This window comes from Lygodium microphyllum, chromosome 15 (assembly GCF_053477565.2).
Source record: "Lygodium microphyllum isolate KBCC chromosome 15, Lygodium_microphyllum_v1.1.10, whole genome shotgun sequence".
Lineage (NCBI taxonomy): Eukaryota > Viridiplantae > Streptophyta > Polypodiopsida > Schizaeales > Lygodiaceae > Lygodium > Lygodium microphyllum.
Window position 1 is genome coordinate 141,322,105 of NC_141149.1, and position 26,812 is coordinate 141,348,916.

At 41.9% G+C, this 26,812-nt stretch overlaps 1 protein-coding gene across 3 annotated transcripts; it reads left to right on the forward strand.

The window, feature by feature from the left end:
- The first annotated feature begins 252 nt into the window (after window positions 1-252).
- LOC148025149 (mitochondrial ribosomal protein L51/S25/CI-B8 family protein) lies at window positions 253-25,418 on the forward strand. Of its 3 annotated transcripts, none has more exons than XM_087694891.1 (4): window positions 253-508; window positions 629-1,033; window positions 24,544-24,650; window positions 25,069-25,418. In XM_087694891.1, the coding sequence occupies exons 2-4, from the start codon at window positions 903-905 to the stop codon at window positions 25,239-25,241; spliced, it is 411 nt and encodes a 136-aa protein (XP_087551017.1). In that variant the 5' UTR covers window positions 253-508; window positions 629-902; the 3' UTR covers window positions 25,242-25,418. The 3 variants fall into 3 exon arrangements, with proteins under 3 accessions (XP_087551017.1, XP_087551016.1, XP_087551018.1); XM_087694890.1 differs by having other exon boundaries at window positions 657-1,033; XM_087694892.1 differs by lacking the exon at window positions 629-1,033 and having other exon boundaries at window positions 268-508.
- Window positions 25,419-26,812: the final 1,394 nt, after the last annotated feature.

Here is a 26,812-nt window from a genome sequence, read left to right on the forward strand (position 1 = left end):
ACTTCCCCGCCCATTCTTGGACGGGGAGTCTCCCTTGCCCACTTTGTAAGGCGATGGACAAGGGTGCACTTTTTGCATTTATAGCCAATCAAAATAATTGAATATTTATTATTTTTTATCTTTTTGCAAAATGTGTCCTTGGGATATGTAGAGATATTCATTATGCCCATGTTTGTGCCCGTTCACACTGGTGCGCGTACCTAGCCTCACTTGTGAGGGTATTCTCTGGACTTTCACGGCAGCCAGGTGCAGGTGGGTGTAGATTAAGCAGGCTCGATTGAACTCCGTGCGTCACGCTTCTTAGGTAGCTCTTGGTCGCTAAGAAACGAAACGAGGGTTTTAGCGTTAGTCGCTTACAAACAAAAAAAATATGCCGTGGAACTGGGCCAGGTGATTTAACCAATCCTGCAAAACGACTAGTAGGAAACATGGCGCTCAGAGGCGTTTGGCAGCTCAAGAAGCTGCTGGTTTCATACTGTGAGTTCTCAGGCAGCAGTCGTGGTATGCGGTAAGTCTTTTATATGGCATTCCAGAATTGCACCGGCAGATGCATCTCTTAAGTTGACTGTAAACTCCTCTTGGAATAAGAAAATCACAGATGCATGATATTTACGATGATGTTTGTCAGGAAAGACACGTTGTCCGATGTTTCGCAGGTCCATCCCTTCCTGAGACCAAACTCGCCTTTTCTCTGTTTGTTGGGAGGAGGTCTCACCTGTTTGAGACAGAATTGAGTACTCGAATAATAACTGCGAGAGGGATAGTGCCAGAAATTCCAAGTCATGAAATGTGTCGATTCTGATGAAAAAAATCTCAGAATCTGTCTGTACAAATTTCATTCACCGAGTGTCATCTGAAGACTTGGAAAATATCTGGTTATTGTATAGACCTGGTATACATCGATGTATCTGGTCAAGGAGCCTGTTTTAAGTCTAATGGCGGAAAGTCTGAGTGGATTTATGGGTGGAAAGTCTTGTGGGCAGCAAGTTTTCTGTTTTCACTCGACGAGGAAAATATCCAACCCATTCTACAGGTCGGTATATTTATCAATCCCTTCATTGACATTCTCAAATCTCCCCAATCACTTGTGATAATTTAAGAAAATTTGCCTCCGATTTGTAATCACAAATTGGAAAAGTTTCGTGATTCTCAATTTAAGGGAAAATTTCACAGCCCCTGAAGGCCTACAATCTTAGAAGAATGCATAATAACTACCATGACCACTAGTCCATCATGACCCGGAGTGCTACTAGCTCATAGGATCATTGGTAGGCTTGTTTGGCTCTATTGTTAGGGGGCGAGTTTGATGCCCGGTCCCTTTCATCGTGAGCATAGCTTGTGTTGTGTCTTGTATGCAAGTTGGATCCTAGGGGGACGTCTTATGGTATCAGAGCTAAACAAGCTCATCAAGGGTACTTTGGGTTCAGGGGAGTTGAGTCCTATTTATAGGATTGAAGGGCTTATTGTGCACATTCATTGTGTGATCACCACTTTTGGGCTCTTGGCCCGTTGATCGACATATCTGTATATTGGGATGGTGGGTTGGTGGTATGGGATACCTGTTATGGGAGCACTAGATTATGCTCGAGAGACTAGACTAGATGCAAGATTTGTTACAAGAATTTTGATTTCAAGATAATCCCACATAGGGATATAAGTATAATAATAACTTAACAAGATACGGAAAATCCCACAACCTAAGACCATAGGTATAGACAACAAGACTCGACAGGATATGAAGGATTCCACAACTCAGGACTGCAGGTATGGATATAAGATATCAGAACTACAAGATCTCCCTCGATGGGGATGGACAAAATACAGGACAATACTAGACAAGATCTCGTACTATGAGATTACAAGGTGACAAGACAACAGGAGTATAATGGAAGACAAGACAAGACTAGATACTATGACTAGACAAGAACTAGAACTGGAACTTCAAGTTACTTTTTTGGAGGTCTGGACTCCTTGAGCTCCCAAGGTTGGCATTGGTAAGACTGCAGAGCTCTATGGCGAGTCCCTTCTTTTATAGGTATTGGAGAGCGACTAAAGATCTTATCGAACGTTTTATGATGACATCAAGATGATTCAAGCGATGACATGGCATATCTTCTAGAAGGTTCTATGATGGTATGGCTCGAGCAAGGGAACATGGAAGACTGAATGGATCTTTATAGATTCCTCTCTGGGAGACATTGTACCCCAAGAATTCCACTTTTGCCAGATGGAAGAAATACTTTTCAAGTTTTGCATATAGTTATTTTTCTTTGAGCTTTTTCATAACTAATTTTACATGGTGCTCATGCTCCTTTGGATCTTTTGAGAATATCAAGATATCATCAAAGTATATAACTACAAAATCATCTAGATGTTCTCAAAAGATATCATTTATCATATGTTGAAATATTGCAAGAGCATTGGTGAGACCGAATGGCATAACAATATACTCAAAGTAACCCTACCTTGTGTGGAAGACTGTCTTCTATTCGTCTCCTTCTTTGATTCGTACAAGATTTTAAGCCCCTTGTAGATCAATCTTTGTGAAGATCTTGGCTTTTCCAAGGCATTCCAAGAGCTCTGGTATCAACAACAAAGAGTATTGATTTTTAACTATTATCTTGTTGAGTCCTCACTAATCCACACACATTTGAAGTGACGTGTCTTTCTTCTTCATGAATAGAATTGGGTCTCCAATAGGAAACTTTGAGTGCCTAATGAATCCCTTGGCTAAGTTTTGATCAATATTCTTGCGTAGTTCAGCTAGTTCATCAAGGGATAGCCTGTAGATGGGTCCAAAAGGTGGTTGAGCCTCCTTATGGAGTGCTATAGCATAGTTGTATGGTTTATGTTCAGGCAAGAGATCTGCATTTTTTTTTCAAAGACATCTTGGAATTCTTGTTACGGGATTGATAGCTTGACTGGCTTATCCTCACTAGATTCTTGAGTTGATATATGATATATCATGGAGGTTGGTTCTTGCCTTGTTGTGTGCATAAAGGCTTTGGCTTCTAGATATACCGACTTTCCTTGATTTTCATGACATGTAATCTTTTACTTAATCCAATCAATTTCTGGGTTGTGTTTCTTTAGCCAAAGCATCCCAAGGATGATTGGATTTGTGGGACTAGATATAGCATTAAACATACATGAGATTTGTGATTGCCAAGAGTTACCATGAGTGGTCGGGTTTCCTTGGTAATATCTCTAGATGCTAGAGGTCTTCCATCCATGACTTCAACTGGTGCAGGATTGGTCTTTCAGAGTATTAGAATCTGGTATCTACTCACAAGGCCATCATCAATGAAACATGTAGAGGCTCCGGAGTCGACCATGGCTTTGAGGGAAAGGGTCTTTCTCGACAGGATCATCTGGATTGTGACAGGAAAAGTTTCCATAGGTATGGTTGGAATCAAGAGACCTTTTCTTATATCAAGGTCTGGTTGTACGATATCATTTACAAGCGGACATCCTCGTTTTCCTACTCAAGGGTGGTTGTTGAAACTCTTGGGATTCTTGCCCTCTTATTTGGGCAATTCAAGGCAATGTGTCCAAGGTTTCCACAATATAGGCATAGATGATTCTCTCTTTGTCTTTTCTTTTCTTGTGGGGTCAAGGGCTGGAATTTGGTATTATCTATTTGTATTGCTTCGAGCTTGGTTTCTTCTTTGATTGGGTCTCTGATGGGGTTGGGTTCCATTGGCGAGGCCTTAATTCTTCTCACTTTTCTTGCTTCCTCTCAAACAATCTATTATCACATTGGATGGCTTGCATTATATATTCATTGAGTGTTTTTGTCTCAGGCATAGTGAGCATGAGGTCCTTGATATCATCTCGAAGACCCCATCTGAATTGGCTGATAAAATACTCCTCATGCCAAGTGAGGTCACAGATTAATTGCCTAAATTTAGATGCATAAGCAGAGGCAGGACGGTTGCCTTGTCGTAGCTTTTGAAGTTTTGTTTCTACTACTCGACCAGTGTCTGCATCTCAAATGTGGAAGTGAGCTCACAAAGAAATGCCTCATAGTTATGAAGTATTGGCATATTCTTTTCTAAGATTGGGGTGAACCATGATAAAGCTTGACCACAAAGCAAAGTCCCAATGAATCCCACCTTGGAAGCATTATTTGGATATCTATCCGATTGCATGCGGATAGAGTTTTACTTGTTGCAGGAATCCCCTGAACTTTGAATGGTCACCATTGAACTTCTCTAGCATGTTGATCTTGGGTTCTCTTGTTGGGGGTTGATAAACACGCAGAATCATCTGATCACTTTGTTTGTTGTTTTGCAAGTCTTGGATCTGGCCTTGTATCTCTTGAAGCATAGGGCCTAGATGCATAGGGTGTTCTATTTGAAGTTGCGCTTGTCATTCATTCAAGTCTTGAATTTGTTGTTGGAGGTTTTGAAAAGAGGCCACGATTATTTCAAGAATCGCCTCCATGGTGCTCACTAGGGCTAGAAAGTAGTCTTACTACATTGATATGGGAGCACTCAAGAAACTAGACTAGATACAAGATTTGTTATAAGAATTCTGATTTCAAGATAATCTCACGTATTGGTAGAAGGTACAATGATAACTTAATAAGATACGGAAAATCTCACAACTCAAGACCGTAGGTATAGACAACAAGACTCCATAGGATATAAAGGATTCCATAACCCGGGACCGTAGGTATGGATACAAGATATTAGAACTACAAGATCTCTCTCGATGGGGATGAACAAGATACAAGACAATACTAGACAAGATCTCGTACTACGAGATTGCAAGGTGACAAGATAATAGGAGTATAATGGAAGACAAGACAAGACTAGATAACATGACTAGACAAGAACTCGAACTGGAACTCCAAGTTACTTTCTTGGAGGTCTCGACTCCTTGAGCTCCCAAGACTGGCATTGGCAAGTCTGAGGAGCTCTATGGTGAGCCCCTTCTTTTATAGGTATTGGAGAGTGGCTAAAGATATTCTAGAATGTTCCATGATGACATCATCGATGATGCAGGTGATGACATGGCATATCTTCTAGAAGATTCTATGATGACATGGCAAGGGTGGATTCGTATGGTTGACTCGAGGATGTTATGTTAAGGGTGCGTTTGCATGGGATGTGGATTCATATGGCATGAGCAAGAATTAATTTGTACACTTGATCACGGCACGTCTGTGACTTTGTATGGTTAGCTAGAGGATGTCCTGTTAAGGATATGTTCGCATGGGATGTGGATTCATACGGCATGAGCAAGAATTAATCCGTACACTTGATCATGGCATGTTTGTGACAATACCAACCCTCAAGATGTGGTTGTGACCTAGAGTGTTGCTAGCTCCCAGGATTGTTGGTGAGTTTGTTTGGCTCTGTGGTTGGGAGGTGAGTTTGTTTTCGAGTCCCTTTCATGTATGGCTTGTGTTGTGTCTCGTGTGCAAGTTGGATCCTAGGGGGATGTCTCATTGGTATTAGAGCCTCAACTTACAATTGGACGTGAGATTTGATGACATGCACAAAAGCACTTTTGCTCACAGAATTGTGATGGTTTACGCTTGACACATACGCTTTTATCTCGTTAAGGGTGGTATGGGACACTGTTGGTGGGATGGGTATGTGTTGCAAATGGTGGGTACGAAAGCAAGGTGTGTTTCTTGAGGCCTTGGATGATCCTCAAGTGTTGCTCTACATGCAATATCTTTTCGGATTGTGGCTAGACTTCTGGAACCAGGCGCTTCGCAATTTGCTTCATTTGCTTGAGGACGCGTCTACAGGTAAGCAAAGAATTTTGATATACTTTGGTTGCAAGTAGGGGTAGCCCATTGATCGGGGAGGGGGGGGGGGTCCCATTGAGCTATCTTTGTCTTTAAGTCAAAGAAGTTAGCTCTAGTAAGAACTTGTTAGCTGACTTGGAGTTTGCATAAGAAGAAGGATGGTAAGCGCAAGGTTACTCGTGGCAGCGAGGATCACTTGAAGGGCCATTGCTTAGCTTGCTATCAAATGGGCCACTTTTACGATGATTGAGAGTGCCCGAGAACAAGAAGGCAAAGTCTACTTTTAAGACTTTTGAAACAAGCCTTCCTCCTTGAATAGGGTGGTACTAACTTGATTTAGCATTAATTATAGCAAGTAATTAATTCACATAAATCGAAAATATAGACTTTACCAGGCTGTCCCCAAGTTGGCATCCCTTGTGGTATTTTTTTAACTTTTATCACAAATGATGGAGTACTACTGAGATTCTTTGATCTCCTTTTCTAATTCGAATGCCTCTTGCTATCATATTTAACTGACAAGCCTTTAAACCTATTTGCCTCTTAGTTTGCTTGGGAATTGGTCTTCACCTAGCTCCTTGAAAGATAAAATAAGCCCCAAATTTGATATGGATTGGTTGCCTCTTGAATCTCCTTGAAATTCTTTAATTTCAACCATTGGAATTCAAGTCATAGGCTCTAAAATTTGACCACACATCTTGAGGTGGCTATCAAACCCTAATTTTTGCTATAAATTAGGGTTTACAGTAGAGATTTTCCAATATCTCCACCTTTGATACTTAAATGGTTGGATTTCATTGAGATAACTTGAGAGATGGCTACAGGATGAGTATGCTATGGAGAGAGAAATTTCAGAGTTTCATCGGAAGAAACGTTGAAAAATTGTTGTTGCCTTGCTCAAACAGGCATGGAAGCTGTCACCTCTACAGCTTAGAACCACTAGAAAGGTTGTTGCCCCCTCTTGTATGCTATCACTTGTACTAGAAGGACCTTGGGTTTTTATTGCTTGCACTTGGAGGGCTCCAAAATGCTGTTACCTTATTATAGGACTGGTCCATGGTGGTTGCAAATCACACTAGCAGTGTCTCCTTGTTCTCTAACAACCTCATTCTCTCTCACAATGGCTGGAATAGACTTCCACTAGTCCCTAAACGTTTTTCCCACTTGCATGGATAAGTTTTTGTTGAGAAATGTGCAATCATACCCACTCTATAGTCTCTTTGTAATGAACAACAAGGCAAAGGATCACACTGCAAATAAAGTCTTAGACTAGGTCATGTATGCATGGTTTATTAAAACCACAGTTGGTGAATATCATGGTTCTTTGCCACCTACCAATACTACCTACTGTAAGCCTATAAAAGGCACTCATCCCCACACTTAATCAATCATTCCCATTCAGTTATACTTGCATTATGCTTGAGTAATATCAGTTGTTCTCTTTTGTCATTACTTATGTCTCATTATGATTGTCTACTTGCTCATTATTAGTGATCCACGCTAGGATGCATCTGTCAGAGTGCAGCGATGCGGAAGCGTGGGACCAAGACTGAGAGACAGAGAGAGTGAATGCAGAGAGAGGAGAGAGAAAGACAGTGGAAGATGAAGATCTGCTGTATAAAGTGTGCTGTATATAAATATATGCAGATATATACACGGGCGCAGTGCGCGGGACTGCGTGTCTCCACCTCGACGATGCAACCTGCTGTTCACCTCGAAGTACGCTGCAGTCTGCACGAATCTCCAGCCTGTAATCTGCAAACAGAATTGTGTAATAATGTGTTGACTGCCGGCTATAAATAGCCAGAAATAATGCGATCATAAATGGTAGGTCGGTGCATTAAATGCAACTGACTGGTCAGTCCGACTGGATTGCCACGTGGCTGGCCGATTGGTCAGTCTGACCAGACTGCCATGTGGCCTGGTGATGTGGCTGCCTGCCCGCGACAGGGACTGATAATTGCTAACATCCCCTCTCAGAGCCTAGACGGGGCAGAAGCCTGAGGGATCTGGCATGTCTCCGAAGTAGAGCCTGGGGAAGCGCCTTCGTAAACAAATCTGTAAGATTGTCCTCTGTCTTGCAATACTCCACAGCTATGGCCGCATCCAGAAGCTTCTCCCTGATGAAGTGGTACTGGATCTCTATGTGCCTCGTCTTGCAATACTCCACAGCTATGGTCGCATCCAGAAGCTTCTCCCTGATGAAGTGGTACTGGATCTCTATGTGCCTCGTCCGGGCATGGAAAACAAGATTCCGGGCCAAGGCAAGGCAACTCTCATTGTCGCATTGTAGCAAAGTAGGACGAGTCTGGGGGCAGCCAAGCTCCTCCAACAATCTCCGAAGCCACACAGCCTCACATGTGGTGGAAGACGCGGCCCGATACTCCGCCTCAGTAGACGAAAGGGCGACCGTGAGCTGCTTCTTGCTACTCCATGAGATAACACCTGCACCCAAGGTTAAACAATAGCCTGTAGTAGACCGCCTTTGGTCCACATTGCCAGCCCAATCCGAGTCGCTCCAACCGGCAAGTACAAGATCGGAACCACCTGTGCCTGCTGGATAATGAAGTCCTAAGTCAGAGGTCCCCCTCAATTACCGAAGTATCCGCTGAGCAGCTTGCCGTCTGAGGTTCACTCATGAACCCTGCCAAGAGACCTACAGCAAAACAAAGATCAACACGAGTGTTGAGAAGCCAAATCAATGATCCAATCAACTGACGATAGCGGGAAGCATCTGCTAAGGGAGAATCTGAATGTGAAGTGGCCTTCGAGTTCGGATCTATAGGAGTAGAAATGTTTCGACAATCCTCCATCGCAAAAGAAACCAAGAGCTCCTGTACATATCTCTGTTGAGAGATGAAAACCCCCCTCTAAGACTGATAAATCTCATGGCCCAAGAAGAAGTGGAGTAGACCCAAGTCCGTCATCTCGAACGCTTGATGTAAAGCTGCCTTCGTCTCTTTGACCTTCTGTGCATGATTACCTGTGACAATCAAATCATCAACATACAACACAAAAAGCACACAACCAACCTCGGAAGCGTGTACATAAAGCTACGGATCGGCCGTGGAACGCCGATATCCCAACTGTGACTGAAGGAATGAGTCAATCTTCTCGTTCCATGCACGCGGAGCCTGCTTGAGGCCATACAAGGCCTTCTTTAACCTGTAGACCTGCCCATCTGAAGATCCAAAGCCAGGAGGCTGCTCTACATAGATCTCCTCCTTCAAATCACCATTGAGGAAGGCCGACTTCACATCCAACTGGTAGACAGGCCATCTCCTATGGCCAGCCAAGGCAAGAACAGCTCGAATAGTCGCCATACGAGCAGTGGGGGCAAAAGTATCATGAGAGTCAATCCCCGGGCGCTGAGCAAAACCTTTAGCAACAAGGCGAGCCTTGTGCTTGTCCAAAGAACCATCGCTAAGGTACTTGGTCTTGAAGACCCATTTGACGCCAATCACCTTCTTATGAGAGGGGCGAGGCACGAGATACCAAGTGCCATTCCTCTCAATAGCCTCCAACTCGGCTTTCATAGCTTTCTTCCATGGTGCGGACTGTAAAGCCTTCTTCACGGAGGTGGGCTCTCGATCCTGCATAACACGGGTCATCAAACAATAGTTAGAGCAAACAAGCTCCATAGAATGTGCCTGGTGCCGCCGTGACCGTCGCGGACCATCCTGTGGTCCCCACTTCTCAGGGACCCCCTCAATCCCTGAATCTCGGAGTGTGTCACAGGCCCAACGAGAAGGAGGAGGCCGGACCTCTCCTCGTCGCTCTCCATCAGCTGAAGACTCTGGGATATCCACCGGGGGTAACTCCTCGGGGGTGACCGGTGGAACAATAGACTTTGTATCGGAAACAGAATCAAAAGGCGCTGGCTCCAAAGGAACTGTCTCGGGAGCCCAACTCTCCCCTGGATCTCCAAGAACGGGATGCTCCTTACCCGCTGCTATGGCCGGAACCTCCACGAACCGCACATCTTGACTGGTGTACACGTTTTGCTTTACGGGATCATACAACCGATAGCCTTGGGACTGAGAGCTGTAGCCAACAAACACCTGTCTCCGGGAAGCTGCTTCAAATTTATCATGATGAGTCTTGGGAATGTGAACATAGGCATCATACCCAAAAACCCTGAAATAAGAAACATCGGGCTTAGTCCCAAAGTAAGCCTCAAAAGGTGTCATCCCATCAACGGCCGAAGTGGGGGATCGGTTAAGGATGTGGACTGCAGTAGCCATAGCCTCGGCCCACAGAAACTGAGGTGTCTATCGGTGCTCCATCATGGTGCGTGCCATCTCGATCACACTTCGGTTCTTCCGTTCAAGAATGCCATTTTCTTGAGGAGCGTTGGTGTTAGCAAACTCCTGGTGAATGTCTTTATCTGCACAAAAACGAGCAAACTCATTAGAAACAAATTCACCACCCTTGCCGGATCGCAAGGTCTTCGATCGCCGACCCAATCGGTTCTCCTCAAAGAGAAGCCAATCCTTGAAGTGGGAGAAAGCCTCCGACTTCAACGCCAAGAAATAGGCCCAAGTCATCCTGCTGTAGTCATCTACGATCAACATGAAGTATGAGCTCCCTTTCAAGGACTCGTTCCTCATAGGGCCACAAAGATCCGTAGATACAAGCTCCATTGGTGAAGTAGATCGCCGCGATGCTTTGTTGGGAATCGCATCCCTATGCTGCTTCCTACGAATGTAGGAGACACATGGCTGCTGGCTCACCACTATGTCCGGCAACCCTCGAACAAGCTGTCCACGTGACGCCCTCCGAAGATAATCATAGTTAAGGTGACCAAACCGAACATGCCATAGCTCTGACTGTGTCTGAGTGGTAAGAAGAAGAGTAGGAAGAGCGGTAGAAGACGTCAATTTGTAGATGCCGTTCTCCTCATATCTTGATGAGAGAACCTTCCTTGACCCATGATCAAGGACTCGCACCGAATCACTGTCAAACTCCACCAAAAGTCCAAGTGAACAAATCTTATGAACTGAAAGTAGATGATACCCTAAACCTGGCACATGCAAGACCTTTGAGGTATGGGTACCACCACGTCCATCTGGAATAAGCTGCATCTCACTCCGTCCTGCAATAGACACCGAAGAGCTATCTCCGATGAGAATTTGCCCATGCGAAGGTCGCAACTGGGCAACACCAACTGATGAAGGAGTCATGTGCCGGGAGGCACCACTGTCAATGATCCACTCTCGAGCCTGGGGGGCTGTCATCGCAGCATCAGAAGCCTTCGGTGTAGAGTCCTCAATGACTGCTAGATGAAGAAACGCAGCTGATGAGGGTGTAGCCACCGCTCCAGAATCCTTCGAGTCCTTGTTGGTGTCCTTCTTGTCTTTGTCGGGGCAATCCTTCTTTCAATGGCCGGTCTTACCACAAATATGGCATGTTGATTCTTTGTCCTTGTCCTTCTTTGACTTGTTGTTCTCCTCCTTCTTCTTTTGGTCCTTCCTCTTCTTCTGAGAGGCTTGACCTATCAAAGCTTCCGACTTGGAAGCATGCTGTCCCTTCAGTTGTTCCTCTTGGTCCAAGACCATAGGAACGAGCTCTTCTCACCGAAGAGTAGACTCACGCCCCGAAGCAATAAGGGCGGAGTAAAAAGCACCGAATCGTGGCGGCAATTGGGATAGAAGTGTGATCGCCATGTCTTCGGAGAAAATCGGCTTCCCCGCATTCTGAACTTGTATCTGAAGCTGTCTAAGCTTGTTGATGTGCTCCCGCAACAAAGAAGACTTGTTCACGGACAAGGTCCGCATCTGCACCTCCAAAGAAACCCGCTTCATAAGGGTCATCCGGTTATACATTTGGTCAAGCTCCAGCCATATCTCCCGAGCACCGTCAAGTGCTCAATGTGGGCTATCATGGCTGTAGTACAAGACAAAAAGAAAAGAACGAATCTGGGCATTCAGTTTGTCCCAGTGAGATTGTGCCTTGGCCAACTCCGCACGAGCATCGGAAGAGTGTTTGGACTCATCTCTCACCGAGGGCCGGTCGATCTCCTCCTGTACAAGCTCCGCCAAATCGTAAGACTCAAGGATGGCCAACATCATCACGCGCCAGATGCGGTAATTGTCGCCATCGAGCTTTTGATCTGAGGGAAGAGCCGGTAAGACAGGCACCTTCCGATCCATGATCGCTTGGAACTCCAAGTCAATCTCTGTAGACATCTTCACCCGTAATGCCTGCACAAAAACGCAAAAGCAGCCCCCTCTGACTGTGAAAACGCAGCCTGCTAGGGCTCTTTCTTCCGCGTCCCGAACCTTCTTCACCCGCCGGAGGCGATGAAAAAGTAAAACCTGCACTTGAAAGCTGAAAACACAGCCTTCCTCCTCTTCAAACAGCAGTAAACAGCAGCAAATCCACCAACTGGACTCCTTTCCCGCGCGCCCACGCTCGCTTCAGCCTTGTTCCGATGCGCAGCCCTCCCGCTCGCCCTTGAACGCTGGAAACGCAGCCTTGTGTCGCGATGGAATCTCCTTTTCAAGAAGGTTCTTCACTCAATCAGCCCTTCTTCACTGCTCTGATACCATGTAGAGTGCAGCGATGCGGAAGCGTGGGACCAAGATTGAGAGAGAGAGAGTGAACGTAGAGAGAAGAGAGAGAGAGAGAGATAGTGGAAGGTGAAGATCTGCTGTATAAAGTGTGCTGTATACAAAGATATGCAGATATATACACGGGCGCAGTGCGCGGGACTGCGTGTCTCCACCTCGACGATGCAACCTGCTGTTCACCTCGAAGTACGCTGCAGTCTGGACGAATCTCCAGCGTGTAATCTGCAAACAGAATTGTGTAAGAATGTGCTGACTGACAGCTATAAATAGCCAGAAATAATGCGATCAGAAATGGCAGGTCGGCTGCATTAAATGCAGCCGACTGGTCAGTCCGACTGGACTGCCACGTGGCTGGCCGACTGCTCAGTCCGACCAGACTGCCACGTGGCCTGGCGACGTGGCTGCCTGCCCGACAGGGACTGATAATCGCTAACAGCATCCTCGATATTTTTACATGGAGCGGGTCTCATTGCTAATCAATAACTAGGGTCATCAGTTAAGTCAAACAGGTCATCACAGCTTGAATTTTGGTTCCCTCCTCCTCTCCATGATTTTTCTACCTACCTCCATAGCTACCTACCTATCTTTGGAGAACCTCTTGGAGAACTTAGATCTCTTCAATCAGGCCATTTCAGGTTGTGTCTTCTTTTGGGGATTATCCTCTCCTGCTCTAGGTGCAGCTACCTGTTACTTCGTAGGGCGACATCAGTCTCTCTTCACTCTAGCATTGCGTTTTTTTCTACCTGCTACCTGTTTTTGTTTGCTTCTTGGTCGTACGCTTCGTGTAGCGTGTACACTCTACAATGGTGATTTGAATCATAAGGCTTTCAAAGCTACACCCCTAAGCTACCTACTCACCAAAAATCTTGGTCGATAATTGCCGCGTCAAGTTGGAGGGAAGAAAAAACCAGTCACTTGTTAGAAACCCAAAAGGCAGCCATAGCCATTAAACTCCAACCTCATATTTCACTCCATTTTCTCACTCCGTTTGGTTTCAGTCATGTCACTTACTCTCTGATCTGTTGCAACACTCGGTCCTTAGCAAAGCTGCCACTTCAAATCAGTAAAGAAGGGGTTCAACATCAAGTATCAAAAGACGACGTACCAGTGAGACAATAGGGTTTGCGGGGAGGAACACGGAGTGAACTCGGTAAACACTTAGAAGAGAAAGAGAAGAGAGAAGAAACTCTGATGAATGGAATGATGAAGATCTGAATCATGGAGTGAATGTGATACAAGGGAACAAGGGTGCCGTAGCACAAGGAAGATGATGAAGACAACCACGAACCACGAACCACGAACCACGAACCGCAATGTCCTCTTGAAGGGGTGTGAGGGTAGTGGAGAGGCTGGAGAGAAGAGGTGACAGATTAAATGAATCAGTCGTATAGAATGAGTGACAAAGGCAGCCTATAAATAGTCAAGAGACTGTCTAGGGTGGCGCTCAAGAGGGAGGGTGTTGATTGTCTAGGGTGGTGCCTCACTGAGGGCGCCTAGCCCCTTTTTGGGGCTATCCACTATGAAACCCTAAACGCAAAACGCAAAACTGCGGGTGAAGGTTTTCTCAACATCCCCTCTTAGGCCCAAAAAGACGAACAAGAGGAGTGAGGTGGAGATGGAATGCTACAGGTTGAAGAATGCTCATGCAGCAGCAGGTGCCATTTGGATAGTGTCCTCGTGGGGAAATTGTGTCAGAGTGCAGCGATGCGGAAGCGTAGGACAAAGATTGAGAGAGAGAGAGAGAGAGAGAGAGAGAGAGAGAGAGAGAATGTAAACACAGAAAATCTGCAATGTAGTATGCTGTATAAGTGTGCATAAATACACGGGGGCAGAGGAAGTATATGCGTGTGTCTCCGACTTGATGAGCTCGATCTCCGTCAGCCCGAGCACAGTCTGTCTCAACCAATAGATCTCAAGATCAGAATCTGAATCACTGAATAATGACAATAGAAGTGTGTACCAGGGGCTGGCAAGAAAAAGAGCAATCACAACAACAGGTCGGCTGCATTAAATGCAGCCGAATTTAATGCAGCCGACTGCACCTAAAATAATGCAGAATCTGTCTGACTGCCCATAAAAGCGGCGCCTATACCTGCCGTGCCATGTGGCACATGTACGCTGCCTGCTGCCTGACTGCTGACATGTCCTTTGCCGTACGACTGTCCAGGAAATGACTGTCTAACAGCCCCTCTCAGATCCTGGGTAGAGAACAGCCGCCAGTAGTCTGGTTGAGCCGCCAGCAGTAGGGAGGAGCTGCGAGCAGTTTGGCTAAGCCGCCAGTAACAGAGAACAGCCGCCAACAGTTTGGGAGGAGCCGCCAGCAGTCTAGGAGGAGCTGCCAACAGCAGGGAGGAGCCGCCAACTGATTGGAAGGTGGAGGTGGCAGCAACAGCCCTGAACGCAGGCCGGAAAACAGCAAATGCAAGAGGGAGCAGCTGCTAGTTAGGGTGTTGATGCAATAGAAGAAGAAGAGAAGTGGATGCCGCGAACCCACCACCGGTCTTTGCCTTCACTAGAGTGGAGGATCTTTGCCACCGTTTGAGCAGATCCAGCTTTGATACCATGTTAAAAGACGACATACTAGCGAGACAGTAGGATTTGCGGGGAGGAACATGGAGTGAACTTGGTTAATACTGAGAAGAGAAGAGAAGAGAGAAGAAACTCTGATGAATGGAATGATGAAGATTTGAATCATGGAGTGAATGTGATACAAGGGAACAAGGGTGTCGTAGCACAAGGAAGATGATGAAGACAACCACGAACCACGAACCGCAATGTCCTCTTGAAGGGGTGTGAGGGTAGTGGAGAGGCTGGAGAGAAGAGGTGACGGACTAAATGAATTAGCCGTATAGAATGAGTGACAGAGGCATCCTATAAATAGGCAAGAGACTGTCTAGGGTGTGGCTTGGAGGGAGAGCGCAGGTTGTCTACGGTGGCGCCCCACTGTGGGTGCCTAGCCCCTTTTTGGGGCTGTCCACTGTGAAACTCTAAATGCAAAATGCGAAACCCTAAACGCAAAACATAGAATGCAGAACTGCGGGTGAAGGGTTTCTCAACATCAAGATCCAACATCAAAGGTAAAACTTGCTAGTATCTCTTGATATTCACTTAGTGTTTTTGGCACTAGTGTTTCTTGTGTCTTTTGACACATTCAACTTTGACTCTCTTGTTGGTCTACTCTTAGTTATTTGGTGCTATCCTACTATCAAAATGGACAAAGATTCACTCTCGTGCTGATTCAAAGGTGTCAGGTTCCACACATGGCAAATAATGATCAAACTGATCTTGACGAGGAAAGATTTGTGGTCTATCACAAGAAGTGGTTAAGAGAAGAAGCGAAGGAAAGCTACACTCTTAGTAATATGGGATAAAAATGATGATAAAGCTCAAGCCATCATTAAGCTAGAGCTTGATGACAACCACATTCATCATGTTGATGAGTGTAAGACCTCTCAGGAGACACGGGGAAGATTAGAGACTCTATTTGGAGCATGTTCTAAATTCTCTAAATATGGTTTGCTAATTGAATTCTTTAGGCTTGATATGAAAAATACTACCTCACTTGCAACTCATTTGAATTATATGGAAAGCTTGTTGACATAACTTGTAGGAATCAACTTGAAGATGGATGAAGACATTTGCATTGGAGTACTTCTCAAAAGTCTTCCATTGAGTATGATAATGTGTCTACCACATTAATCAACATGCCAAGGCTGAAGCTTGTGGATATCAAAGCCTCTCTCCTTAAAGAGAAAAAGAAGATCAAGAGCAAAGGAGAAGCAAGCACCCAAGAGGAGACCAACAACTCCTCTATGTGAAGGACAAAGGAAAGGACATAGTTTGTGATTTTGGTAAAAGAACTGGATAGATTGAGAAGTTTTGTCATGCTAGGAAAAGATCTCAAAGAGCATACCTTGCAACAATTTCAAAGAAGATGAAGACAATAATGGAGCAGAAGAAGAAGAATATTTCCAAGAGCAAAAGAATAGGACTCACCAGTCCCTCTTTTGCAGCTCATTTTTTGATAGACTTTTTTAGGTTTTGTATGTGTACTTGCCTAATGTTCTTATCATAAGCTCTTGTACTTCTCATGTAACCTTTGGATTACAATCTCTACACACTTAGGTAGGCCTTGTGATAGCTTTTAGCTTTATATGGTTGATTTTTCCATGTCTATACTTAGCAAGGTTTTACTCATGACAATCTATGTATGCTCAGTTTTTATCTTGGTTGCGATTGAGGAGGGGTATTGAGAAATGTGCAATCACACCCACTTTATAGCCTCTTTGTAATGAATAGTAAGGCAAAGGATTACCCTACAAATAAAGCCTTAGACTATGCTGTGTATGCATGGTTTATTATAACCACAGTTGGTGAATACCATAGTCCCTTTCCATCTTTTTCCCACCTACCAATACCACCTATTGTAAGCCTATAAAAGGCACTCATCCCCACACATTCAATCAATCATTCTCATTTAGTTGTACTTGCATTATGCTTGGGTAATATCAATTGTTCTATTTTGTCATTACTTATGTCTCATTGTGATTGTCTACTTACTCGTTAGTGATCCACCCTAGCATGCATCCTCAATATTTTTATAGTTTTGCCAAGTGGTAGTCTTCTAATCCCATTTTTCAGCATTATCGAGTTTATTATATAATTTTTAGAATATTAATTTTGAAAGTTAATTTAATAATTATTCTAGTATCCAATTAAATAGCTTATTGCAACTTTTGCCTTTGGCACCAATTGATATCATAGGGTCCTAGGTCTCACATGATGAAATAATTAACTTGCACCTCACGTATGCAAGTCACATTAGCACATTTGATTAACTTTTAATCAAATGCTAAACAAAACAATAAAATTTCACATCCTCATGTGACAGACCATTCCCTTGCAATTCTTGCAATCATCCTTGATTGCAATGCAATGTGCCAAAAGCATCTGTTGCCACCACTGGAGATACATGCTAGCATTGTAGTCAAATGCGTGCACCTATTGCTTAACCATACTTATGCCCTCTGCATGTGAAATTCCAATCACTTAAACTAGTTACAATCCATACACATGAATTATAACTACTATCTGAAGGGATGCATCCACATGCCAAAACCCAACACTGTTTTAACCATTAAGGCATTGTAATGCATAAATTAAGCGTAAACAATACTATCTCTTAGCAATGATGTACCACATGATAGTATACATCAATTGCAAACCACATGCAACTTATGCAATCATATTTCTTTTGCATCATGTATAAATGTACATCGCATACAATCCATGTATTCCATACAGGCCTTATAAATGTACATCACATCAAAATGTACATTGTATGTATTCCATACATGTTAATAATCTTGCAAATGTATAGTTTCAGAGCCTAGGTGCTAACCATATCATATACATAGTGACTCACAGTGACTAGTACATTGAATAGTGATCCCAATGATAGAAATATTGTCAAGATACAATATCGTGGATGCAAATCAAATACATTCGAGATCCACTACACAACTAGGTTGTCCATCACTAGAGGAGTGGAGATGCAACCTCCCCATTGAGCATGGACCTTTTATGCTTTGTTGAGCTTGAAAGAGCCCAATCCAATATCGGCTCTAACTAAAACACATCAAGGTAAAGTGCAACATTGAGGATGATCTGCCAAGTCACTCTCCATCCAATTGCATTCTTTCATAGGTGAAATAATGTTAAAGCTTCACCTGTAACTTTACTTGTCTCAAAACTTGCACTAGGTTCTAGGCTTTTTCCCTCTTGAACATTGTGATGCTTTATACTTTTATATTGTTGCAATTCCAACTTAACTAATATGCAACATTGCATCGTATTGACCAGTCCCTCATGTATAGCTGACATGCTAGAAGCACCAAATGCATTAGGAAATGTTCTTGTTCACATACTTTGGACCATTGCAATGTGATTGTGCATGGGAATTTGCATACTACCAGCCATACCAAGATACATTTTTCCGTACATTGCATGCATTAATAGCTCTCTCATTACTAGCACTAGCATTAATACCATGAGTCCCAAACATAGTGGGCTGTATATATGCATTGCCAAACTTGCCACTTTGTGCCCAAGCATCATTCTAATATTGCTTTACATGGGGCTATACATATTACCAGCCAGGCCTTGCATACTACACATTGGTTGTTGCATACCATAAAAAGTTGTGTCATACATATCTGTATGTGGTCCTTGACCCACCACATCATGGAAACTAGTGCCACCACTAAAGTATCCTGGCTGCCCCATCATTGCATGCATGCCCTGCTATCCAAAAAGCATTGGATTAGCACTTCCAAGTTGGCCTTACATGTGTATCAATTGCTCCATTGGCATCATTTGCTTATACTCACTATCCATATTTGGAACATCATGCTGTTGTATTGGCTCTTCCTTCGGTACATCCTATTGTCTTGAAGCTCTTGAAGATGATTACCTTATCTTGCCTTTGCTGCCCTCCCTTAAGGGATTCAAGAAGTGCATGAATTGAGGATTATTTGCCAATTGCACAAACATTTCAATTACTATCCTCAGCTAATCTTTAAACTGGTCATTAAATTCCTCTTTCTCTTGCTGGTCATTAGCTTCTAAAGACCTAGAACATAGTTGTTAGGTATGAAATGTACGATACGGTACGGTACGATAAAATACGATACTGAATGGTACTTTAAGATTTTACAAGGTACGGTACGATATTAGTACGAAAAAAAATAACTTGATTATTTTGGACTAAAGATAATAGAATAGATATTTTAAGTCTAAATAGCAATGCTATTAGAGTATATGAGATGAGTACTTGAGGGTAACATGCCAAAACCTAATGCTGCATGTGCAACATGCACTACTGCTACCTACTGCTTATAACTACATAGATGGAAGTGGATACATCATACATGCATGATCATACAGATAAGAGAAGTGTGGGCTTGAGAGAGAAGTTTGAGAGAAATTGTTTGAATCTCAAATAACGTAATCTCATGGGAGAATCATATTAATATAAGGAGCACTTAGCTCGTCCCAAAGTACAGTTCTAATGGGAAAGATGTATCCATTAAGTTGGTACCTTATGGTACTAATACGTACGGTACGGTACCTAAAGTATGGTATAGTATCAAACCTTTTATATGTGGTACTAGTGCAACTATGGCCTAGAAGAACCCATGTTTTGGTCTAAACCAACATTATGAGCTTGCTATCCATGTTGTAAGCCCATTCCAAGATTAGACATTGCATTTCCCCTTCATTATGTGCATTTTTAGAATGAGATGCATAATCATTGCTTGATGCTAGCTCATTATTTAAAGGCATCCTTGCTGTAATTGCTCAGTTGAATATAATTTCAGCACTAGAGCAATGCTTTTGACGTTCAATCAAGTCCTTGGGCCCATAAATTTAAGGGATTTGATGGCATCCCGGCAATGAAACCTTGAAACTAGCTTTTCTCGAATAGGGTGGTACTAACATGATTTAACACTAATTACAGTAAGTAATTAATTTACATAAATAAAAAATGCACACTTGACTACTTTAATCTTGGACAATGGATAGTATGTTAGCTCTAAAATTGGTGCCCCTTGCAGTATTTATGTAACTGTTATTGCAAATGGATTGAGTAGAACTAAGGTTCTTGATCTCCTCTGCTAATCCAAGTGTTTGTTGTTATTAAACTAACCAACAAGACTTCAAACTAATTTGCCCCTTGGTTTACTTGGGGATTTGCCTTCACCTGGCTTCTTGAAAGACAAATTAAGCCCTAAATTTGATATGGACTCGCTGCCCTCTTGAATCTCCTTGAAATTCTCTAGTTTGAGTTGTTGGAATTGAAATCCTAGGCCTCAATTCTAAGTACATATCTCGAAGTGGTTGTCAAACTCTAATTTGTGTTGTAATTTGAAATTTACAGCAATGATTTTTTAATATGTCCCCCTCTTTGATAACTCAAATGGCTGGATTTTGTTGAGATAACTTGAGAGATGACTATAGGATGAGAGATATATTGTAGAGAGAAATTTCAAAGTTTCATCCCAAGAAATGCTAAAATATTGTTGCTGTTTTACTAAAACAGCCATATGAGTTGTTGCTTAGGACCACTAGAAAGGTTGCTGCCCCCTCCTTTATGGTATCACTTGTACTAGAAGGACCTTAGATTGTTGTCGCTTGCACTTGGAGGGCTCCAAACTGCTGTCACTTTATTGTAGGACTAGTCCATGGTAGTTGTAAATCGCATTAGCAATATTTCCTTGTTCTCTAATAATCTCCTTCTCTTTCACAATGGTTGGAATAGATGTTCACTAGGCCCTAAAAACGTTTTTTTACTTACATGGGCAAGTTTTGCTAAGTGGCAGCTTGCTAATATCATTTTTTGGCTTTTTAATAATTATTCTAGTGCCTAGAAAATTAATTCCACTAGCTAATAATTCAATTGGCTAGGCCAATTTATCTTCTAAGTATCCCTGGGTAGTTATTAGTTCTTAGATTAGCATTAATTAATTAATGCCTCATTTCTAATGTCATTACTGAGATTAGTGGTTAATAAATTGGTTTATTCCAAAATCTAGCATCAAGTACTATCTAGTATCTATCAGACATAACTTATTACAACTTTTGTCTTTGACAACAATTTATATTTTGGGATCTTGGGTTACACACTATAAAAAATTAACTTGTACATCACATGTGCAAGTCGCATTAGCATATTTGATTAATTTTTAATTAAATACTAAGCAAAGTAATAAAATTTCATGTTCTTGTGACAAGTTCAATAAATACTCTTGAAGCTCTAGGTATGTATTTCGAAATTCTATTCAAAGATTGTTTTGCTAATGCTAGTAATAACAATAATAGTTATATTAATAAAATTGTTTTTATTCTGCATGAGCTTTTAAAGGTCATTGGATGTATAAATAGCCAAGAGGTTACAGTTTTGTTCGATAATGGTTCTACTCAGAATTTTATTTCTCCTCGCTTGGTATAGAGATTGCAGCTCCATATGATACTTGCTGATTAAATTTATCGTGTTTAATACACAAAGAGCTTTACCATGGATCTTTGGAATTACGTAGTATTGGATTTAGGTCTTTCAATCTAGTCGTACCATTAGCATATGGATTTTCGACTTATTGAGCCTTGACCATGTCAATATCATTCTTGACATGCCACGGTTTTTTAATAAATACTTCTCCTTGTATATTGATTATAAAAATGATGTACTTTCTTTTGAGTTTGATGGTCATTTTCATGCGATCGAGGGCTATTTATCTTTTGGAATCACAGAAAATAATATACATATGGAGTTTACTCAATGTTTTTATGATCCAAGTATTACTACTTATATTTGTTTTATTGAGAAAGTTCAATCATCTAGTTTTCAATGTAATTCAATTTCTTTTAATAATAATCTTAATATGAATTCAAATGTAAATGAGTATTTGGATCCGGTATTATATAAGTATGCTAATATCTTTTCATTTGAGCTACCTGAGGAGCTTCGTTGTCTCGCAAAACCTTAGACCATAGGATTGAGATGCTACTTGATAGCCATCCTATCTCTCGGCAATCTAATAGATTTAGCCCGAAAGAGAAGGTCAAGATAGCTAGATAACTTCAAGACTATTTAGCTAAGGGTTTTATTAAGCTGAGAAAATCCCCATGGGACATGCTTGCCCTTCTTGCAAAAAAAAAGGATGGCACAATGCGCTTCTTTGTTGATTATAAAGGTCTCAATAAGGTGACTATCAAGAATATATATACGTTACCTAGGATGGATAACCTTATAGATTAGCTTTGTGGTGCATTGTATTTCACAAAAATTGATCCTAGGTCTGGTTACCATCATATATAGATAGCTTTGGAAGATATCTCGAAAAGTGTGTTTTGAATGCGGTATGGATATTATCAATTATTGTTCCTATATTTTCAATTGACCAACTCTCCCATAACTTTTTAGCGGTTGATGAATGACTTATTTTATTCGTATATTGAAAAATGGATAGTCGTTTTTCTCGATGACATCCTTATTTATAGTTAACTCGTTGGAGGAGCATGCAAAACATTTACGTATTATCCTCTGTCTTTTAAGATGAGAGCAATTGTTTGCGAAACTATCGAAGTGCGAATCTTTTTGCACGGAGCTGCTATATCTCGATCGTGCCATCTTGATTAATGGCATTCGGATTGATCCTAAAAAGGTTTAAGTAGTGCTTGATTGGTCTATTTCGGGGACCATAAGGCAAGTAAAATCTTTTAAAGCTTTTATTGGGTTTTTTTTGAAAGTTCATAAAGGACTATGCTCATATTGTTGAACCCTTTCTATGTTTACTTAAGGTTATCTGAAGCAAGAAGCACATTAGTCAGCCAGTTGTTTGGACTAGTGAGCTTGATCATTTACGTCATTGTCTCGTGTTTGGTATATGGATTCCATTTCCCGAGCATATCTTTGAGTTCTCCTTTGCAATGTTCTCGTGTTTTCTCTTTCCTTTTTTTCTGTCTTGTTTTCAATAGTTTATTTCAGCATTCTTTCATACTTCCATTGTTGCATCCACTTTTGACAGTATGTGGGTTTATCTTAAAGTCTCAAAAGACTCTGATTCAATGACTATCGACAAGTGCTATAGATTATCTTCGAGGTATTGTTCCTCTTAAGGAGTGATCGTCTTGAGTGCTTTAGTTGGAGCACGGTTAAGTATCTAATTTGCACACTGAAGGCCCTCAAGCCAAAACTTGTGTGGCAACCCTTTGCTTTTCAGCATACGTTTCGTCATTTCCATAAGTGTGCGATTTTTCCTTTTAGCCATTTCATTCTGTTGATGTGTCATCCTCACAGTGGCCTGATGTGTAATGCCATGCTCAAGCAAAAATGTCTCAAATGCACGAGATATATACTCCCTCCCTCGATCCGCGCTTGGTGTTTGCAACTTCAAACTTGTTTCTACTTCCATTTGAATGTTTGAAGTGCATAAATACATCTGACTTTGCCTTTGGGTGGAGAGTAGTCATCTATGAAAGTGACAAAATACAAATGACTATTAAGAGCTCTAGTCCACATGTGACCACACATATCAGAGTGTATTAGCTGCATTTGCCGGACAACATGCACTACACCATCCTTCTTAAAAGCAAAGCAATGCATTTGTCCAAGTATACACCCCAAACATGCATAGGGGGATGGAGTATGAACTGAGGCAAAACATCCACCATCTGTTAGTGCTGAAGTGTTATCAGACTACCAAAGCTCAAATGACCATATCGAGCATGCCAAAGCTCTGCATTTTGCATAGCGGGAGTAATTGTACTGACTTTCAAAGCATGATGAGATCTCCTCTCATAATTATCCAACGAGAAGAGACCTTTGTACAAAGTACTTCACAAACGAAGAGCGTGATCAAGCTCTCTGTCTCTAACAATACATTTGTCATATTCAAAGATGACCTAAAAGCCTTGCTTATTAAAAGCTGAAACTGCTAGAAGTTTTTTAGTAATGCTAGGCACAAATAATACATCCATAAGCTAAAATCATTCTGGCTCTTCAGCTAGTGAAAATCAGGGGTAACCCTCTACAAGTCTAGCTTTGCACATTGGACGCAAAGGACTTTCTTGGTGTTTACCCCTAGGAAAGTTCACTACTTTCTTGGTTTCTGTTGTCCTTGGCCTACAGCAGTGGAGTTAACTGAAGATTGCTCCCAATGTCTCCAACTAACCAGTGGTAGGAGTTTGGCCCTGCAAAGGTCCTCCATCAACCTGTGGCAAAACAAAAGAAAGCAGAGAGAAAGATTCTAACTGGTCTTCTGTCATGTTGAATGGAACTTTTCTGTGTGATTGTGAAATTCATAACATGGAGATGATTGGTTAATGGTTAGGGGCACAAGTTGCACCAGAAAATTCTGTTTCCGTGGATTATGAATGCAGATATGCTAGGTGGTTCTTGTGCATTAATGGTTTATGGGAAGCTTTTACATGTATTAAGTTGGCATATATCACTGGATTTTCAATGCACTGCCATCTAAGATCCAGGCAATTCGTCTGTAAACAGTTTTTATATTAGATGTGGTTGATTCATATAAGCCTGATTGGTTTGAGTAATTATGCGTCCTGAAATGTGGTTTCTTTTGGGTGATTTCAAATGGAACAACTTTTGATGTAATATTGTGCAATGTCGTCTTTGCTGTGCTGTAGAGAATTTGTGGAAAAGCACTTGCCATCTTTCAAGTCCAAAAACCCTCAACTTGAAGTGGAAACACAGCTTAACCCAGGACACCACCCTTACTTGAAGGGTTTTTATGGTCTCTCTCTCTCTCTCTCTCTCTCATGTGCACTCCTGAATAAGTTTGAATCAATGAATTCATATACTAACAAAGGGTCATCTGGCCAACCAAGCACGCTCACAGACATAGGAAAACAACACATGGAGCCAAAAGGCTACAAAACACAATGCTGCAATCTCCTACCTACCCCCCACACCACCACCACACCACCCACCACCCCCCCCCCCCCCCCCCCCCCCCCCCCCCTTTTCCAAAACCAAAAAAAAAGAAAAAAGAAAAGACATCCCTCTCTCCCCCTAATTTCTCCTTTTGGTAGGCTTGTGCTGCAACATAGTTTCATTTTCTCTACATGTGTATTTCTGTTTCCTTGTTGGGAAGCCAAATAGTGGTGATGCAAGCATTAATAAGAGGATTTTGCTTATGCTCGTTGTTGCAGTTAACAAGAGAGATAGGATTGTGGGTGTGAAAAATGAAAGCAGTGAAGACATCTTACTCCAAGCAACAAGGCTTAGGAGCTGCTTGGGGCGGAAGGTAGTGAAGTTGAGGTCCCGTGTTTTGACACTCTACCCGAGTGTTCAAGGAACATGGAAGCCAGACACTCAATTTTAGTCCAAGGGTGTATTCAAGCAGCCTCGTTTTGACAGGAAGTGGATAGCTCTAATTATTCTTTTGATGGTTTGGAAATGTTAAAATTTGGTCTACATACAACGCATTGCCTTTTCTGTGTGAGGTCAAAGCATCCATTATGCTTGCAAACGGGGTAGAAAGTTCCTGTTCTGTTTCTAATGAGTTACAAAATTGGTTCATGCTTGCTAGGTGTGAAAAACGTAAGCACAGAAATGAAGCTAGGTAAGTATTTCCATAAAAAGGGTCCGACCTTGCATTATAGATAAATGACAAAGCTAAAGTTTGGGTCACTCATCATTATATTTCAGTTGGGTCAAGTGTCTTCTCTGCCTGCTTTAAAAATGCCCTAAGCTGTCCAGAAATTCCTATGAATGTGCTTATTCGCACTTATTTGCATGGAGCATTTGTGATCCCTTGTACATGCAACCACAATGAGGTGTAATATACTTGATATTTCAGCTTAGTTTTGAGAGTGATACATCTTATACGTGAGCATTTCTTCTTCCATGGCCAAAAAGGTTTTCAACAAAATCTTAACTAGCAATTCTTGGTTAGCCTGTGCTTATGTATGGGTTTGCATCTATTGCATGAATGTAAGATGTTAACAAGATGTTGAATGTGTGACATATGAACATGCTGTAATATAGATGCATCATTGTGTAGTTCTGATCATCCCTTTTCCTATCCGAATTATATCTATAGGCTCTTTGGTCATTTTTGAGTTGAATAAAGTGGTTTTGTGAAAAAGTTACAAATAATTTACTGTGGAGAGATATGTGGAAAATCATAAAGCTTGTTATTACTATATTGCTAATATGCTGTTCATTTACTTCTGCACATAGGAGTAAAGTATCGTGTGTGTACTCCTAAATGCTTATTTGTTGACATCCTCTCTTAAACCCTGCAACTATCTTGCCTTTAGATCCTTCCTTTAATAGGGCTTCTTGTGAGCTTCCATTATTATAGTCCTTGCAAGAAGGGCTTTCATTGTCATAGTTTTAGACTATTTATTATCTGGAGCTTTTTCCTGTTCTCACAATTCGTGATGTATCACTGAAATAATGCATGACCTTTCATGCCTATACTTTTGACTATGATGCTTCAGCCGTCTTTCTCTTTCAAACAAAAAGGTAGGACTCAACAATTCTAGATGTTTGTAAATATCTATGATTCTACACTTAATTTGCTGCATCATAGTATATCTCATGTAAACTTCGAGATTGTGGGTTTGCAATATTTGTGGTGTTTATAAATATCACAAAGAGACATGATAGGGGCTATCATGAGTGTCACTTGATAGGTGCATATATGGCCTAATATGTGCAACATTTTGTGTGGTGTGTTGCTGCTTTATCATAACTGCCTTATAGGGCTTAAAATTTTTAGTCAATAGATGTATAATAATACTAGTATGCAATGTCTTTTCATTGATAACATGATCAATTGCACATCCTTTTGTATGTTGATTAGTCTTGCTCCAACATTGACTGGAGTCAAAGTCTTGGCCATAAATATTACAAGGTATAAGCTTGTCTTGCATTGTTTTAAACAAG